Below are 16583 nucleotides of genomic sequence, written 5' to 3'. Positions count from 1 at the left end.
AGTAGGTTCTCACTAAATTGTCCAGGCTATCCTTAAACTTTTGATCCTCTTGCCTCAATGTCCTGAGTAGCTGGCAGGTATATTCTTAAATATGGGGCTGGGGATTTAGCTCAGCGGCATAAGCGCCTGCGTTGCTAGCAGGCAGTCGTGAGTTCGATCCCTCATACCGATAAAAATGAAAAAGACAAAAAAAAATATGTCAATTCTTAAATATGATAACATAAAACCTTGGTGAAATTTTTTTCAGAAAAAAAAAAATCAAGTCTGGGAATATCACTCAGTGGAAGAGCACTTGCCTGGCATGTGTAATGCCCTGGGTTCACACTCCAGCACTGCAAAAAATAAAAAATACTTAAAGCCAGTGTGATGTCACACATTCATAAATTCCAGTACTTTGGGGCACTAACAAAGGAGGATCAACAGTTCAAGCCTTAGCAAGACCGTCTCTAAAAAAAGAGTTCAGGGGGTCCTGGGAATGTAGTTTACTACAAAGGCCCTGGATTCGATCCCTAGTACCAAAACAAACAAACAAATCCTTGAACACTAAAGTTGGAATATACACATTTAATATATATAGGATTAATATAATCATCTTATATATTTAATGTATGCCTGAAATACTGAAGATATTTATCACCTGATAGAAAGATACCACCTTTCTATCACCTGAAGATATCACCTGGTATCACTTCTCAAAAATTAGCAAATTAGGGGCTGGGGATTTAGCTCAGCAGCATAAGCGCCTGCCTTGCAAGCAGGCAGTTGTGAGTTCGATCCTTGGTACTGATAAAAAGGAAAAAGACCAAAATTAAAAAAAAAAAATTAGCAAATTATTTTCTACCTCAGGCTCTGTCAGCTTAGTGCTAAGGCTGACCCAGTAGGTATGGACAAGGGTAAGAGGAAGGGAAAAAAGAACAAATTAATAAATGAAATGAGAATAAACAGTGTATCAGTCACATTTCTTTTCCTGAGATAAAATCCCAATACTCACAATTTTGATTAGGACGAGGGTTTGTTTTGCCTCATGGTTTTAGAGGGTTTAGTCTTAGGCATGGTCAACTGGCTCCCAGACAGAAATGGTAGGCGGAAATGCCTGATGGAGGAAAGCTGTTCAACCCATGGCAGGCCAGAAGCAGAAAGAAAAGAAAAGAGCCAGGACAAGAAAATGCCCGTTCAGATCAAACCCCAAGTGATCCGCCTCCAACCAGGCCCCACCTCTAACAGTACATTCAGCTGTGAACTCACTGGACTGAGTATTGTGCCCCTATAATCCACTCACCTGTTCTCTGTCCCCTTGGTGGACATTTTAGACCTAAATCATAACAACTACCAGTAGATGAAAAGGTGGTTGCATCCTATAAATATTCCTTTTCTTTCTTGATAGGTTTTAACCTACTCAGGTTGATAATTAGAATCACATAAAAAGTTTTTGGTAGAATAAGAAATTAAAGCCCATAAAATAATCAGAAGCTAATAAAGCAAATAAAAATGCTTTATTATAGAGTTTCATTTGATTCATACTACAGGATTAAAATTTACAGCCTACTTTCTTTGACTGAAATGAAATAAATTCCTCAATCTTTTTCCTGATTGAAGAATGTTACTATTTGTCTTAATTACTCTTCTCTTTGCTGAAACAAAATACCCAACACCCACAAATTAAGAAAAAGTTTATTTATTTTATAATTTGTAAAAGTTTCAGTTCATAATGAGCTGGTTCCCAGGCAGAGTGACATCACAGAGGAGGAATAGTCCATGGCGAAGCATGGTGGCCAGAAGGCAGTAAGCAAGGAAGTGACAATGGACAGGTGGCAAGCAATGAATACAGTTCTTTCTGTCCCTTGTATCTTATCCAGGCTGTCCACCCTTAGGGCAGGCAACACTCACACACTAGCACCCATGACTCAGCCCCAGCATCGCATCTTCGATCAAAGCAGCATACACTGTAGATGCAGCCACCTCTGAAAAGCCCCACTTAGGACTCCCTGAGGCTTTGGGGGGACATCTAAATACAAGCCATAACATTGTTGTTGTTATCCTTTCTTTTTCTATTTTTTTATGTTTGAGGTCTGACATTTGAGTTGTTTTACAGAATGTCTAGGATTCCTTATGAAGTTCTATTGTGGTGTTTTAGGAGAAATAAAAAAGAGGCTTAATACTTTAGGTCATGTAGAATATATGAACCTAGTCCACAATCATGGACCATCCTATTATACCAGTTAGAATAAAAGGAAGGAAAATACATGAAAAATTACTTTAAATCTACCATGTGCTTATCATATATTTAGTAGAGTTGTTAGTTTAACTCAAAAAAGGAATTTAAATATTGAGAATTTCTTACTACTAGTTTTTCATATTTGATACTGTTCAAATATTTTTTTTTTAGTTTTAAGAATTTATTTATTTTGATGTAGTAGAGATTAAGCCCAAGGCCTATACCAAGTTACATCCCAGCCAGTTTATTTATTTATTTATTTATTGGTACCGAGGATCAAACTCACGACCGCGTGCTTGCAAGGCAGGCGCTTATGCCACTGAGCTAAATCTCCAGCTTTTTTTCATTTTAAGACAGGATCTTACTAAATTGCCAAGGCTGGGCTTGAACTTGGTAACAGAGTAATTACCCTATTATGCTGGGATTTCAGGTGTGCACCACCATGTCTGACATTAGAGACTTTCAGTAGCTAATGGGTGTGTTGTTTCTTATCTCTGTGTTCTTGGGTTTAACGTGCTGAATGGAACTGTCTTGTTGCTAATGGACTCTTAAGTTAATGATTTTTAGCTAGCCACCAGTGTCAACATAATTTTCAAATGCACAATTGAATTTTGTACAATATAAGATGCTGCAGCCAGGTGGCACATGCTTGTAATACCAGCACTTGGGAACCTGAGACAGGAGGATTGCCGTAAGTTTAAGTCCAGCCTGGGCTTCACTAGTGAGTTCAAGCTCAGTCTGGACTACACAGTGAGACCCTGTCTTTAAAAAAAAAGAAAGAAAAAAAAGAAACCATCAAACAAAAGAAACAAAGATGCCACAGATTAGTTCCTATTCTCAGTAAGTTTAAAAAGAAATCATAGTAACTGGTTATTGCCTACTACATAAAGTTCAAATTTACTCTGTCAAGTGGAAAACAACTTGCAACATGTTTAGATGCCACTGTATCGGCCATTCTGTACACAGCACACATGGTATCACTAATAGTTTATATATCTGTGTCTCTTACTACACTGAGTTACAGGTGATAGAGATGGTAACTGTATTTTTGTATCACAGCAGGTAGCACACTATCTATCATACATATCAGTGAATATTGGATGAGTGGAAAAAATATTTTTCTAGATAACTTTATATACCTTGTCCCTTGGTTCAAATAGTGCCCCTGTAAAATGAGTATAGGAGTTCTGTTTATTCTAGAATAGATCTACAATAAATTATGTTTGTATATTTTGTTTTTTGAGATGGGGTCTTGCTATGTAACCAAGCTAGACTTGAATGCATGGTCCTCCTGCCTCATCTTCTAGCTTTATGGGATTTTAATTGGTCCCAATTACTGCAGTCTTGCTGTTCCCACACCCTCCGGCCTTTAACAGTTAAAGACTTCTTGGGTTTTGTTCTATTTTTTGTTCTGGGGTTTTTGTACTGATTAAACCTGGGGCCTTCTCACTAAACTACATGGCCAGCCCTTTTTTTTTTTACTGAGACACGGTCTTGTTAAATCACTGACTTGCCCAGACTGGACTTAAACTTGGGATCCTCTTGCCTGTCCTCCTAGAGTGCTAGGGTTACAGGCATGTGCCATCACACCCAATAGGATTTGTCATTTTAACTATTTTCCTGATTGGCTTTTTACCCAGCAATTAGAAATATACTGCTTTGACGATGTGATGAACCATCTATAGAACTGATAGGTACCTTCATAATTTTTACAGTTTATATTTTCCTTTCCAAGCTAAGGAAAGTTTTGTTTTATAGAAACTTAAATTTTTTAAATATATTAGACCCATCACAGAAGATTTTTAAGTCTTAAATTCCTATATCTTAGTTAATTTTATTCACTTTGGAGGGATTCAAATAACAATTTATTTTTATGCTAGTTAAATTTTTTTTTTATTGGTACCAGGGATCAAACTCACAACTGCGTGCTTGCAAGGCAGGTACTTATGCCACTGAGCTAAATCCCCAGCCCCCAATGCTAGTTAAATTTAATATCAAAGAATTTTACCTGCATTTGTGATCTTAGTGTACTTTACATTTTTATTTTTAATGTCTAGTTATTAGCTTTCTATAGTATTTAAGTTTATTGCTCCTCTTGATAAATTGTTATGAATATGTATAATACAGTGTTATGTAGATCAAGTTTCACAAGCTTTCACTGACGTTTCTTAAAATTTACTTTAGGAAATGGGATGAAATAAACCAGAATTAGATGGGATGATTTTCCAAAGCACATACCAATAGGGATTCTGGTTTTTAGTCTTTGCCATCCCTCTGTGGAAGTTCATAATTACAATAAGTCAGTATTAATGAAGGAATTTGAGATAGCCCTCAAATGTGTTAATCTGTTTTAGTATACAAAAATATATTAGTCTGTGTAATACTCATTTTTAAATACTCAACTTTTAAACCTTTTCATAATGGCTAGGCATACAGCTTGGTGGTAGAGTGCTCGCCTGGTAGGCAGAATGAGCCCTGCGCTTAACCCCTACTACGGAGGAAGAGAGATAAGGAGATTAGTTTCCACAATTATTCTGGAAAGTGACTGCACATTTCAAATGTGTATTGTATTAAGTTATAATTTATTCTCCTAAAATACTAAATTAGTGCCCTTTTCTTTAAGAAAGCACTCAAGGCTGGGTGTGGTGGCACACGCCTGTAATCCCAGCACTCAGGAGGCTGAGGCAGGAGGATTACGGAGTCAAAACCTGCCTGCGCTACAAAGTGAGTTCAAGGCCAGCCTGAATTGCATAGTGAAATTCTGTCTCACAAAAACAGAGAGAAAAAAGAAAACATTCAAATCTTAAGTAGCAAGTACTACACAAAAGATAAATTCTTAAATAAAAGTTATTTTCAAACCTGGCATGATGGCATGCTTCTGTAATCACAACTTTTGGGTAAGCTGAGGCAAGAAGATCACCAATTCAAGGCCAATTTGGGCAATTTAGTTTCTCAAATAAAGGTGGGATAGGGAGGCAGGGGTCTGCAGAAACAGCTGTGGTAGAGCTCTTGCTTAGTTTATGCTGAGGCCTTGTGTTCAATCTCCAGTACCTCAGAAAGGAAGGAAGAAGGAGGGAGGGCAGGGGAGGGAGGGAGAAAGAGAAAGAACAAAACAATATTTTTAGGATTTTCTCTCTTGTTCTCTCTGGGATAACCTTCATGAAATATTTTCTTTTTATAACCAGTACCCTGAAAGTGGCCAGATTTCACCTGTCTACTCTCTGATCTGCCTTCAGTTTAGATCCCTTCTTTTCTCCTCTCTTTATTCTATAATTAATCCTGTACCTACTTCACAGGCCGGTTCTTTGATGAAAATGAATCCCCTGTTGATCCGCAGCATGGCTCTAAACTGGCGGATTATAATGGGGATGATGGTAACGTAGGTGAGTATGAGGCAGACAAGCAGGCTGAGCTGGCTTACAATGAGGAAGAAGATGGTGATGGTGGAGAGGAAGACGTCCAAGGTGAGCGTGGGCCTGGCCTCCATGCTGTGACCATGAAACCCACCACTAAATTTTTGATTGAATTTGTGTAGAATTTACCCCACCTATACTATAGTAGCATAATCTTAATATTAATTCAAAGAAGTTCAGTGCAGTTTTTTTTAAGTTTTGCTTTGAATGCTTTTATGATAAATAGATCTATCAATAACTTTACTTTTTAAAAAAATTTTAGGTACTGAGGCCAGGGATATATAGCTCAGCGGTGCAGCACCTGCCTGGCAAGTGCAAGGTCCTGAGGTTGATTCCTGGCAACACAAGAATAAATTTTTTTATAAGTTGTTATATAATTTAGAAGTCAGAATTCTCAGAAATTTTTAGAATAACTCTAGACAAATGCTTGTAGAAAATAATTATTAAAAAAAAAGAGAAAATAATTATTACCAGTTTCTTATGTGAGAACACTGCATTCTTACAAGTAAAAGTATGGTTCAGGCAGCAGTTTTGTTATGAGGAAAGCCACAAAAGGAATGAGCTCCCTCATACTGCAGCTTAAGTTATTTCACAGCTAATACAGCGTAGGAATGTTGTGAAAATTTTTCAGAGATGCTTAAAACTTATATTTAGTAATAAGTTTGTAAAGATTTGTTTTTATGTTTAATACACAGATTCAATACATTTTTCTTGTTACTTCTGAGCTTTTAATTTAATAAAAGTTCAGAATCTCCCTGTATGCATGCAGCCCCACCCATGCACGCACAGCAGAGTATATATGCTTTATTGCAAGTTTTTAGGTTTGTTTTTTGCCTGCCTATTGTTCAGTAGTTATTTGTGAAGTTTTAAAAATTTTTCTGTAAAAGTTGATTATGACTTTAGGGTATAATATATAAGATTTTTATAATATGATGCATGAAAATTATTTTCACTGTAACAGTTTTGATTTCTTCCTTAGCTCTTTTTACAGTAATTAAATTTTTACTTAGGTTCAGGATAAAAATTGTTTTTCAAAACTCAGAAGAAAATACACTTGATCTAGGGTGCTCTATCAAAAAGGAAGCTAGAAGTTAGGCATGATGATACATGCTCATAATCCCAGCTACTCAGGAGGCCAGGGCAGGAAGACAGCAAGTTTGATGCAGCCTAGGCAATTTAGCAAGACCCTGTCTGAAAATAAAAAGGGATAGGGATGTGGCTCAGGGGTAAATAGTATATCCTACTTTTTGGAAAAATATTATTAGAGAAAGAAGAAAGATTAATAAGTGCTAGGAGTTATATAAGAATATATCAATGAGAATTTTTAAAATGCATTTTGGTTATATCAGACAAATTTCATCCTTTTCATAATCTTAACCCTCTTTAATAAGTTTTTTTCTCATTTTGTGATTTGTTTTGATTATATTTACTTGCAATTGTGTATCATACTAAAAGGCTTTTTCACATGTGTATATTATACGCTAGTTAGCCTGTAAGCTCTTAGAGGGCAGGAATCATTTGTTTTACCATCTATTTTGTATCTTTTCCTGCCTTCGTGCTCACCTTCCCACAGTCCTTTGCATTCAAGGCTCATAATATTATTAACTCATAATTTTATGCTTTTCCCATCAAGCTTTTGTTCTTTTATCTGTGATTTGGGCAATAACCCTTTAACTTCTGGCTTTAAAACTTTGCTTGGTTTCCAGTTTGAATATTCTCCAATTTTTTTCCTAAAGGATTTTCTGTTTTCTCGTTGGGTAATGTTAAGGTTTTCCTATAGCAGTTGACTTCGGCCATTCTTGATAACTTCCTTGTATTTTTTTTTTTTTTTTTTACTGTCTTAGAGCTAATAAGTTTTTTTCACAAAATTTCAATTGAATCTTTTTATGGGTTTTATCCACAGTAGTAAGTTTATGTTCAGTGCCTTCTCTCCCTTTCTCATACCATTCTCCTTCAGGTCCCCAGAACCTTCATGCTGTCCTACATTTCCTTTCACAAGAAAATCAACTAACTGATTCTGTGGAATATAAAGGAATGACCTAAGATGAGTAGAGAGGATGGTGTTTAGTGTTTAGATTTCTTTATTTACCAGTGAATTTTGCTTGAACTTAGAGTTTCCATTTAATATTTCTTATCTCATCCTGGGGTTCATTAGACCATAGTGGCAAGAAGATAGGGCAGATCAGGAACTTCTTTATCACAGAGGATAGAAAAGACGCAAAAATATCAGCTCTAGGAAATAATGAGGGATAGACTGTGTAAACTGACTACAAAAGGATATGCAATTATAAATATGACTTCCACAAAATGGGGAGCAGGAATTAAGGCTATTTCCTGATTTATCAATTCAAATGTTTACTCTTACGTCAGAATATATATATATATATATATATATATATATATATAAACATTTCAAATATATATATATATACCATTTCTTCGTTGTGCCAATGTAGAAGTTACAAGTTTCCAGTTTGCTTTGCTCTTGTAGCCAGTTAAATAGAGTAGTAAACACCACTGGGCTGACAGTCAAGGAGTAGCCTGACCTTTCTGGGCCACAGCTCCTTCATCTGTGTATCAGAGTGGTGGTCCTTCTAAGTTATAAAATTCTGTACCCATATTTATTGTGGAGCTATTACATATAAAACTGAAGTATTGTGGGAAAGTATGTTTCAGATTTCAGGATGCCTGAAACACATCTATTCCCAAACCCAGGAGAGAGAGTAAAAAACTTTACTGAAACCCTGAAAACTTTCTGGCCAAAGATATGAAAAACTGAATCATGGATTTGAGAAGTACTATGAGGGTTCTCTTGCTAGAAGTTTTTTACTGCTGTTTGGAGTAATGGAATTTTTTTTTTTTGTCAAGTTGTGAGGTCTTTAGGATTAGGGATTGTGGCTACAGGTTAAGATTCTTGCTTTAAGAAGAGTCTGGCTTTATCTCCAAATTTCTGGACTGTGAAATGGAAGTTTGGCAGCATGTCTGCCAGCAGGGAGTTCAAGGTCATTTTGACTTCGGAGAGGAGCCAGAAGTCCTATGGTACCAGCTCCAGTGTAAAGGTGGAGGAGATGGCACCATAAGGCATTTACAAGTCTGCCTTCCCACTGGACACATTTGGCAGCAGCAGTCACTGTGTTTTTGACAGTAGCACCTAAAGTCACTCACAAAAGAGGACTTTCAGAAAGTGACCAGAATGTGTGATGTGTTTGAAATGAAGGAGAGTACCTGGAGGGGGATTAGTTGCAGTGGGTTTTTTACTGTAGTATTTTGTTTGCTTTTAATTTAACTGTTAATTGTATTTTTCAGTCACTGCTTGTATATCTTAGAAGGAAGCTTAGCATTGTGCTTAAATGCCTGCATTCTGGATCAAACTACTAAGATTGAAATCCTACCTCCATTATACTAGCTCTGTGAGCTTACGAATTACTTAACTTCTATGCCTCAGTTTCCTCAACTGTAAAACAGAAATAGTTAACCTAACTCAGTATTTGAAATACAAGTTATAATTTAATATTTGTTCAGCACTTAAAGCAAGCTTTCACACTGTGAGAACTACATAAGTGTTCGCTGAATAAAATAATTTTGAAAAGTAAAATCAAATCTAGAAATTTTTGTCTGGGTTACCTGATTTAGAAGATAATTATACTTAATTCCTGTGGATTAACTTGTACTTCCTTTATGGAGCTTACTGCCTCGAATTCTTGCTTGGTGAAGTTTTTCTGTGCAAACGGAATTCAGAGGAAACAGGAATTATTTAACAAAATATAAATGTCTTAATCTTTCCCTTTTGTAATAATTTTACCTTGATTAGCTGACAGATTTTGCTGCTTTCTAAAGAGAGGCAAGAGGCTTGTTGGGAGTTTGAGGCCAGCCTGGGCTACACAGTGAGTTCAAGGCCAGCCTGAACTGTATCACAAGACCCTGTCTCAAAAAAATAGAAGAAAAGAAAAAAGGGCTAGGAATGTAACTCGTTGCAAAGGCCGTAGGTCCAATCCCTAGTGCTCCAAAAATAAATATAATATAATATAAACTAGAATTGTAGTCCATATAATTATGCTTACTGTTTATTATTCCATATCAAATTTGGTCAGGTAATTTCATAGTGCTTTACAGATACATAAAAGAGGTTGTTGATTGAAACTTGAATTCTGGGTAGAATAGTTGTACTGAAAATGGGCTGTAGTTAATGTAAGTGATACCTCAATTTGTAATGGAAAAGTCCTATGAAATTCTGAAAAACAATGTGAGAGCATCATTAACCCATTTATACCTATTGTTCCATTTTTGGAACACCACAAGAAAGGATTAACATAATAAAAATTTTCCTCTTTAAATTCTTGTTCCTTGAATTTTTCTAGGTAATATGTAAAATTGCAACTTTTGGCATAAGTGGATTAAAATTTTGCTGAGGAGCATAAATTTTTTTATAGAGGATTCTGCAGTAAAGACTGCCTTTGTGTACAGTATTTTATTCTGTCCTAGGAAAAAACAGTTGTTATTCTTATTCTACTGAAAACATAACTAGAGGCCAAGACATTTAGGAAATATATCATGTTTGTTAAGTATCTGGAACAAATATTATGAACAAGTTTCAGTTTTTCTATTCCTAGACCTGTGCTTATGTCTCATTTTCTCTTTACATTTATTCATTTAAAAATTCAAAGAACTAACATTTTTTTCCTTCAATAACTTTTCTGATAGAAAATTTCCACTGCTCATTAGTAATTACATCTCCATCTAATTACTTATGTCTTGAAAGATGTCCTTACAGCCATAATATGAGGTCTTACAAGGTGGATTCTAGGGAGAGCTTTCTGGAAAAGTGCCAGCAACATCCCACCACCACCACCTCTCCCGCAGTACCGGGGATTAAACCCAGGGCCTTTGTGCCAAACCACAGCCTTAGGCCTTTTTCTTTTTATTTTGAGACAGGATGTCCCTGTCATTAAGTTGCCCAGGCTGGTTTCAAACTTAGGATCCACCTGCCTCAGCCTCTGGTGCTGCAATTACAGGTATGAACTGCCATACCTGGGTGCCCATAGTTATTTCCCTTTTAAAGCCAAAGAGAGTATTTTTAAATACAGTGAATTTTTTAAATAAGAAATTGATTAACAACTGGCAGGGGGGGCACATGCCTATAATCCCAGCACTTGAAAGGCTGAGAGAAGAAGACTGCTGTGAGTTCAAGGCTACCAGGGCCACTTAGAAAGTTCAAGACCAACCTAGAACACATAGCAAGACCCTGTCTCAAAAAAACTTTAAAAAAAAAAAAGCATGTTTACAAAATCCAAATGTGAATAAAGATATAATTTCAACCTTTTACACATATAATAGATTTGAAGTTGTCATACCTAATAGATTATATTATTAAAGATAGGCGAACAGTTTAAGAATATGGTTTCTTACAGGTCTGCATAAGAATTTTTGTAAGTTTAACATGTTCCCATTGGGCTGAATTACCAGTGGTACATGCAGGACTATCAGGTGCCATGGGACAGTCTTATCAGGTGGTACAAGCAGAGAAATGGGTCAGTCATGCATGTTCAGCCCATTGTGAACAGGTCAATAGGGAAGTTGTGGAAGAAGCATGTTGGGTTATTTGATAATTTTTTCCCCTCCAATTCTGGGGATTGAATCTAGAGCCTCATGCATGCTAGGCAGGTACTCTGGCTGTTTGTCACTTTTGAAAGAAAAAAATTTTAAATCTAAAATAAAAATTTTATGAAAAACCATGTCCTCCCAGGCTGAGATTTAATACTTTTTGTTATTCTAACATAATTTTAATTGTTTAGAGCATTATTATTTCAAAACGATGGTTTACAGCAGATTTTTGAAGAAAAGGAATACAGTTGGCAGCTTAAACTGACAGTAGCTCAGAGTGACAGCTGCTAGCCAAGGAGGCAAGAAAACTTGTCAGTGACCAAATAAGTCAAATTTCTAGAGCACTGTTTGGAGTTATATATTTAATAGAGCTATACAAAGAAGCTCTGAGGATCTTACTAATGATGCCATATAGTATTTCTTTTTTTTTGTTTCTGTTTTGTTTGTTTTTTTTGTACTGGGAATTGAACTCAGCCTTGTACTTGACAGGCAGGCACTGTGCCACTGAGCTATATTCCCAGCCCAATATTTCTTTTTTCTTTGTGGTAAAAAAAGACATTAAATTTTAGTTAGCATACTTCATTTAGAAAGTCAAGGGTAAGATATTTGCAGACCAGCAAAGAAATTCACAGCAATGTTAATTGTTAGTATTATGAGTGACTTTTATTTTCTAATTTTATATTACCAATATAGATTAATCCTAAAATTAGAAAACACTTTTTTTCTAAATGCATAAAATACACATAAAATGTTCCTATTCTATCTATTAAAGCTTAGTTAAGGGGTTAAACTTTCATATACATAGAAGTAACGTATGTATATAAGGGCATTGACTCCTCAACACTGTGGATGCCTAAAGTTTTGCTAGCTCTCTATGTTATATCCAGCTCTACATCTCTGTTGGTCATTAAAGATTTGTTTAAGTAACCCTCCAAAAGAGTTAGATTTACTACTCCTTAGCCAACCAACTAAGAAATAGAGCACTGTTTACATTAGATGAGAAATAACAAGAAAAATTATCTTAAGGTTTAAAATAATAGAAATATTTTAAGTTGGATTTCTCTAGTGATTTTAAAATATTTTTCTTGATGTATAATTATTTTACTTACAGATGATGAAGAACGAGAGCTTCAGATGGACCCTGCAGACTATGGAAAGCAGCGTTTCAATGATGTCCTCTAAATCCTAAAGGAAAACTTCACAAAACCTAAAGTGCTGTAAAATGGAATCATTTCTACTGTGTCATTTTTTAACTTTTGTTGTAAAGATCTGTTATATCAGTTGTAAAGATACCTTGAGGTAGATTTAAGGAAAAATTTTAATGCAGGAATGTACTCATGTACATATGTGAACTGTTCATATTGTATTATCAAAGCAGAGACTTTTTTGGTTATAATACGGTTGAGCCAAAAAGATAATCTTTGCATTTAAAGCAAACTAATGTATATTTCACATTTTATTAAGCTTAATTTTCTCCACAAATGGAAAACAGAACATCATTGTACAGGTTACATGTTGCACATACCATAACCACAATGAGAAGTTACTCAGCTGAAAAGGTGTTTTTTTTAAAGGTTTTATACACTAATATATGCTTGTTAGCCTAACAGGTGTTCTGTTCTGTTCCCTTCCTTTTATGCTCTTCAAGGAGTTATGCCTAGAATAGCTACATAAATGAAGGGAAACTGGATGCCAAACACTTTACAACAAGTGTGCAAAATCACCTTACTGCTCCTTTTACTTTACGTACGTGCTGATATGTTTTGGCAGATTAGCTTTCAGTTGAGGACTCATGGAATTTAAGATAACCTTCAAAGACACAAATACTTATCACTTACTCTTACTTAGCTTGAAATTGTTGAATGCATTTTCAGTTTTTTCCCATAATACCAGTACTTTTCAATCATAGTCAGCACTGACTAAAGTTTTATTTTCACAGTTTGCATTGTAAAGATATTCATGATTTAAATGCCAGGTCCTGAAGAGGGCTAAATCTACTTTGAAATGAATCTGCAATCCATATTTCAAAGCCTTCCTGTAGTGTTAGTGATTTTCATTGACTAGATTTTTTTCAGAAATACTACATAAGGAATTTTAACAAGTTTTTATTAATGCAAAAATAAGGATAGAAGTACAATGAGGTCTATAGCTGTTTTATAAAAATAGCTTAAAGTTTGTAATAAAAAGGAATCCTTGTAATTACTTACTGTGTTAGTTAAGTACCACCAACCTCATATTTGTTAGACTTAAAAAATTATTTTAAATATATTTTGTCATTTTTGACACTATTCAGTAGAATGTGTAAGGAACTTATATGACAAGCTAATCCTTTTTTTCTGATTAAAGCACTTTTACATCTTACCCCTTGTCTTAAAAACAAAAGGTTGGATTATGAAAGAAATTTAAGGTTGTTAATCCTGTTTTTCAGAAGCACTATTGTTAATTCACTATAAATATGAAATACTGAGCTAGAAGTATCGCTGAGTATAGAGCGCTTCCCTAGTTGGCCCTCAGTACCACAAAACAGACAGACTAACATGAAATCCCCCTGCCTCTCACCCCCAGGTTCCAGTTATAATTGAAACTTAAAGAAATAGACTGTTCATTCGTTAAAATGCAAAAATTTTTTTACTTCAGTCTGAAGTTATTTAATGACCAGAAAAAGATGCAGTTATTGAGTACAATTTTTTTCTACCATATAAAGTAAATAATGTATGCCTTTATTATCAGTAGGATGGGCCTACAATTAATAGGTATTAACAGTTCACGGAGTTTTTAAATGGAGTTAAGGGAAGTGATATATATCCTTTGGGAATTAGCATGGGAAGATAAATCTAAAAATATTCCTAGTAATATTTCATATTTAATATTCTAAAACTTTTACAAATGAAAACCATAAAATTATCTGCCTTAGTTCGTTTGACATCAAAAGTGATCACTTGATTATATAGCAGCTGTTACTTACACAGCAAAATTTCTTCAGTTAGCAGCTGAGGCATTTTAAAGACTAAGAAATTTTGGATCAATGGATAATATTTCTGACTGTATTAACACAATTTAGTGCTATAAAATACTATGTGACACTGTTAAAAATAAGACATTCAGGGGCTGGGGATTTAACTCAGCGGCATAAGCGCCTGCCTTACAAGCAGGCTGTCGTGAGGTTTGATCCCCGGTACCGATAAAAAGGAAAAAGACAAAAAATAAATAAATAAATAAGACAGTCTACAAACTATAGTCGACATTCTGTTTTTATAATGTTTTACTTCTGCCTTAAGATTTAGGTTTTTAAAATGTATTTTTGCCCTGAATTAAGTGTTAATTTGATGGGAACTCTGCTTTCAAAATCATCACTTACTGGGTTCTAATAAATTAAAAGTTAAACGTACTTCACTGTTTTGCTGGTTCTGTTAACATTTATTTAAATAACATTTATGTAAATGATTTAAATATTAATATTAAAACTTGAGTAAACTTAGTTGCTATTTTAAGTTAAGCTGCACTGGAAAAGGAGAAATTTTACATGAAGGCTGTTCACTGTAGGGCTGATTAACACAACAGGTACTGAATGCCTTTTATGTGTGCCCAGCAGTCTTGTAAGTAATAAGAGAAATGAAAGACAGACTAGGTCTGTTCTGTTCAAGTAGGGGTGGTCAAACAATGCACCAGCAAACAAATGAACAAGATAACTTTAAATAATGATAAAGAACTATTAAAAATAAAACAAATTCCCACCAAAGATACAGCTTAGCAGCACAGCACCTGCCTGGTGAGCAGTCGGTAAGTTTGATTCCTGGTACCATAAATAAATAAATGAAATAAAGTTTTAAGGTCTTCAAGTTTCCAAATAATCAAGTCTTCACTCAACAGAAACATTAAGGTTATGTGACTGGGATGTAATGAGCAAGGGGGAGAGAAATGAAACTGATCAGAGAGGTAGGAAAGAACACCATAGGGAGAGCCTTGTAAGTTCAGGTCATGGCATGAAAATGGAGATGCACAATATAAAATACTCTTGAAATGCAAGGATGACTCCAGAGGAACACATAGATAAGACTTCAAAATACTTCTAAAATATTGCTTTGTTTTTTATCCTATGTTAAGATTGTGCCTTTTCTTATCTGTGTAGTCATGTTAACAACAAAATTTGCTACAATATGAGGACAGAGAATCTATAAAAAACCAAGACCCCACCCCACTCCACTCCTAAAAAACACTTGTGGGAGACAGCTCTCGTATCTGCTGACCTTAGATTCTTCTACTACCTATGTGTGGCTCTATGGCTCCAATGAAATAATGCCAATTGAGCCTTAGCATCCCATGGGAGCCATCAATTTTTTTTTTTTTGTCTTTTTCATTTTTATCGGTACCAGGGATCGAACTCATGACTGCCTGCTTGCAAGGCAGGTGCTTATGCCACTGAGCTAAATTCCCAGCCCCCAAGTTTTTAATTCTCAGGACTCACATCAAGCCCACTCCAGTTCCTTTTTAGACTGACAACAACAACAAAGCAATGATCCATGTAAGAAAGTGTATGAGGCCCTTGGACTTGAAGACAATTAAAAACAGGATGCTGCAGGATTTTGTTTCACCAATTCTCATTTCTGCTTTTCTTTACTTGTTACCTTCATTCTTTCAGACTATCTCCCCCTTTCAAACTCTTAACTGTAACTTCCAGAAGTTTTTTTTTTTTTTTTTTTTTTTTTCCTCTGTCCCCTACTTATACCCTCTCCCATGCTGGGGACTGAACCCCTGCTAGGCAAGCACTGTACCACTGAGTTACAGTCCATCATCAGCCAGATTTGTTTTATTTTGAGACAAATTCGAAGTTTCCTCAGACTAGTCTTGAAATTACATCATCCTGTTTCAACCTCCTATGTAGCTGAGATTACAGGTGTTAGCCTCTTTGCTGTTGGGAGCCATTGACACTAGAAATTGAACACACATGCAGGGTTGTGGCATGGCCTAGCCCACCCAAAAAGAGACACCTCAAATGGCAAAATAAGGTCACAGCTGAGGACACCTGGCTCCAACTCCAGTTAACTAAATGGAGACTGTAGCTTTAGGCATTTCAATCTTGTACTGAAATGCAACATGGAGCTCTCCTAAGATATTTCTCCTAAATTAAACATAATTTACTACTTGGCAGAGTCCTTGTACCACTCCCAAGTTTCTTGTGGTTTTCACTCTAACCCCTTCCTTGAATACTAAATAAATACAAGCTGCCCAGAGACATTCCTTGTCTTAGCCACCAGAGTCTCGAGCTCTGCAGAGGGTTTTGATCCTCCTGGAACCCCCAAATCATTATTGTGAAGTGCCAACAATGCAGTTAAACCTGAATACTGAGGTTTTAG

At 35.6% G+C, this 16583-nt stretch overlaps 1 protein-coding gene and 2 long non-coding RNA genes across 7 annotated transcripts in view; 1 reads left to right on the top strand and 2 right to left on the bottom strand.

Moving 5' to 3' along the window:
• Positions 1–14617, top strand: part of Golm2 (golgi membrane protein 2) — a 104108-nt gene extending 89491 nt beyond the window's left edge. For 4 of the 5 annotated variants that reach the window (XM_063250137.1, XM_063250136.1, XM_013158802.3 and 1 more), the window contains 2 exons: positions 5512–5679; positions 12341–14617. In XM_063250137.1, the coding sequence (XP_063106207.1) occupies positions 5512–5679; positions 12341–12411 (239 nt within the window). In that variant the 3' untranslated portion in view covers positions 12412–14617. The remainder of the gene's footprint in view (positions 1–5511; positions 5680–12340) is intronic. The other variant, XM_003475730.5, reaches the window with a different exon arrangement.
• LOC134476396 (uncharacterized) overlaps positions 1–16583 on the bottom strand; it is a 108129-nt gene that overhangs the window by 71241 nt on the left and 20305 nt on the right. The gene's annotated exons all lie outside the window — the stretch shown is intronic.
• Positions 2467–16583, bottom strand: part of LOC134476395 (uncharacterized) — a 34207-nt gene continuing 20090 nt past the window's right edge. The window contains exon 4 of the long non-coding RNA XR_010047994.1: positions 2467–5266. This is a non-coding gene — a long non-coding RNA (uncharacterized LOC134476395). The remainder of the gene's footprint in view (positions 5267–16583) is intronic.

This window comes from Cavia porcellus, unplaced genomic scaffold, assembly GCF_034190915.1.
Source record: "Cavia porcellus strain 051 isolate PalLab524CR breed Dunkin Hartley unplaced genomic scaffold, mCavPor4.1 scaffold_6, whole genome shotgun sequence".
In the NCBI taxonomy this organism is placed as follows: domain Eukaryota; kingdom Metazoa; phylum Chordata; class Mammalia; order Rodentia; family Caviidae; genus Cavia; species Cavia porcellus.
Note: the sequence above shows the minus strand (reverse complement) of the source record. Positions and strands in the feature narration are given on the sequence as shown.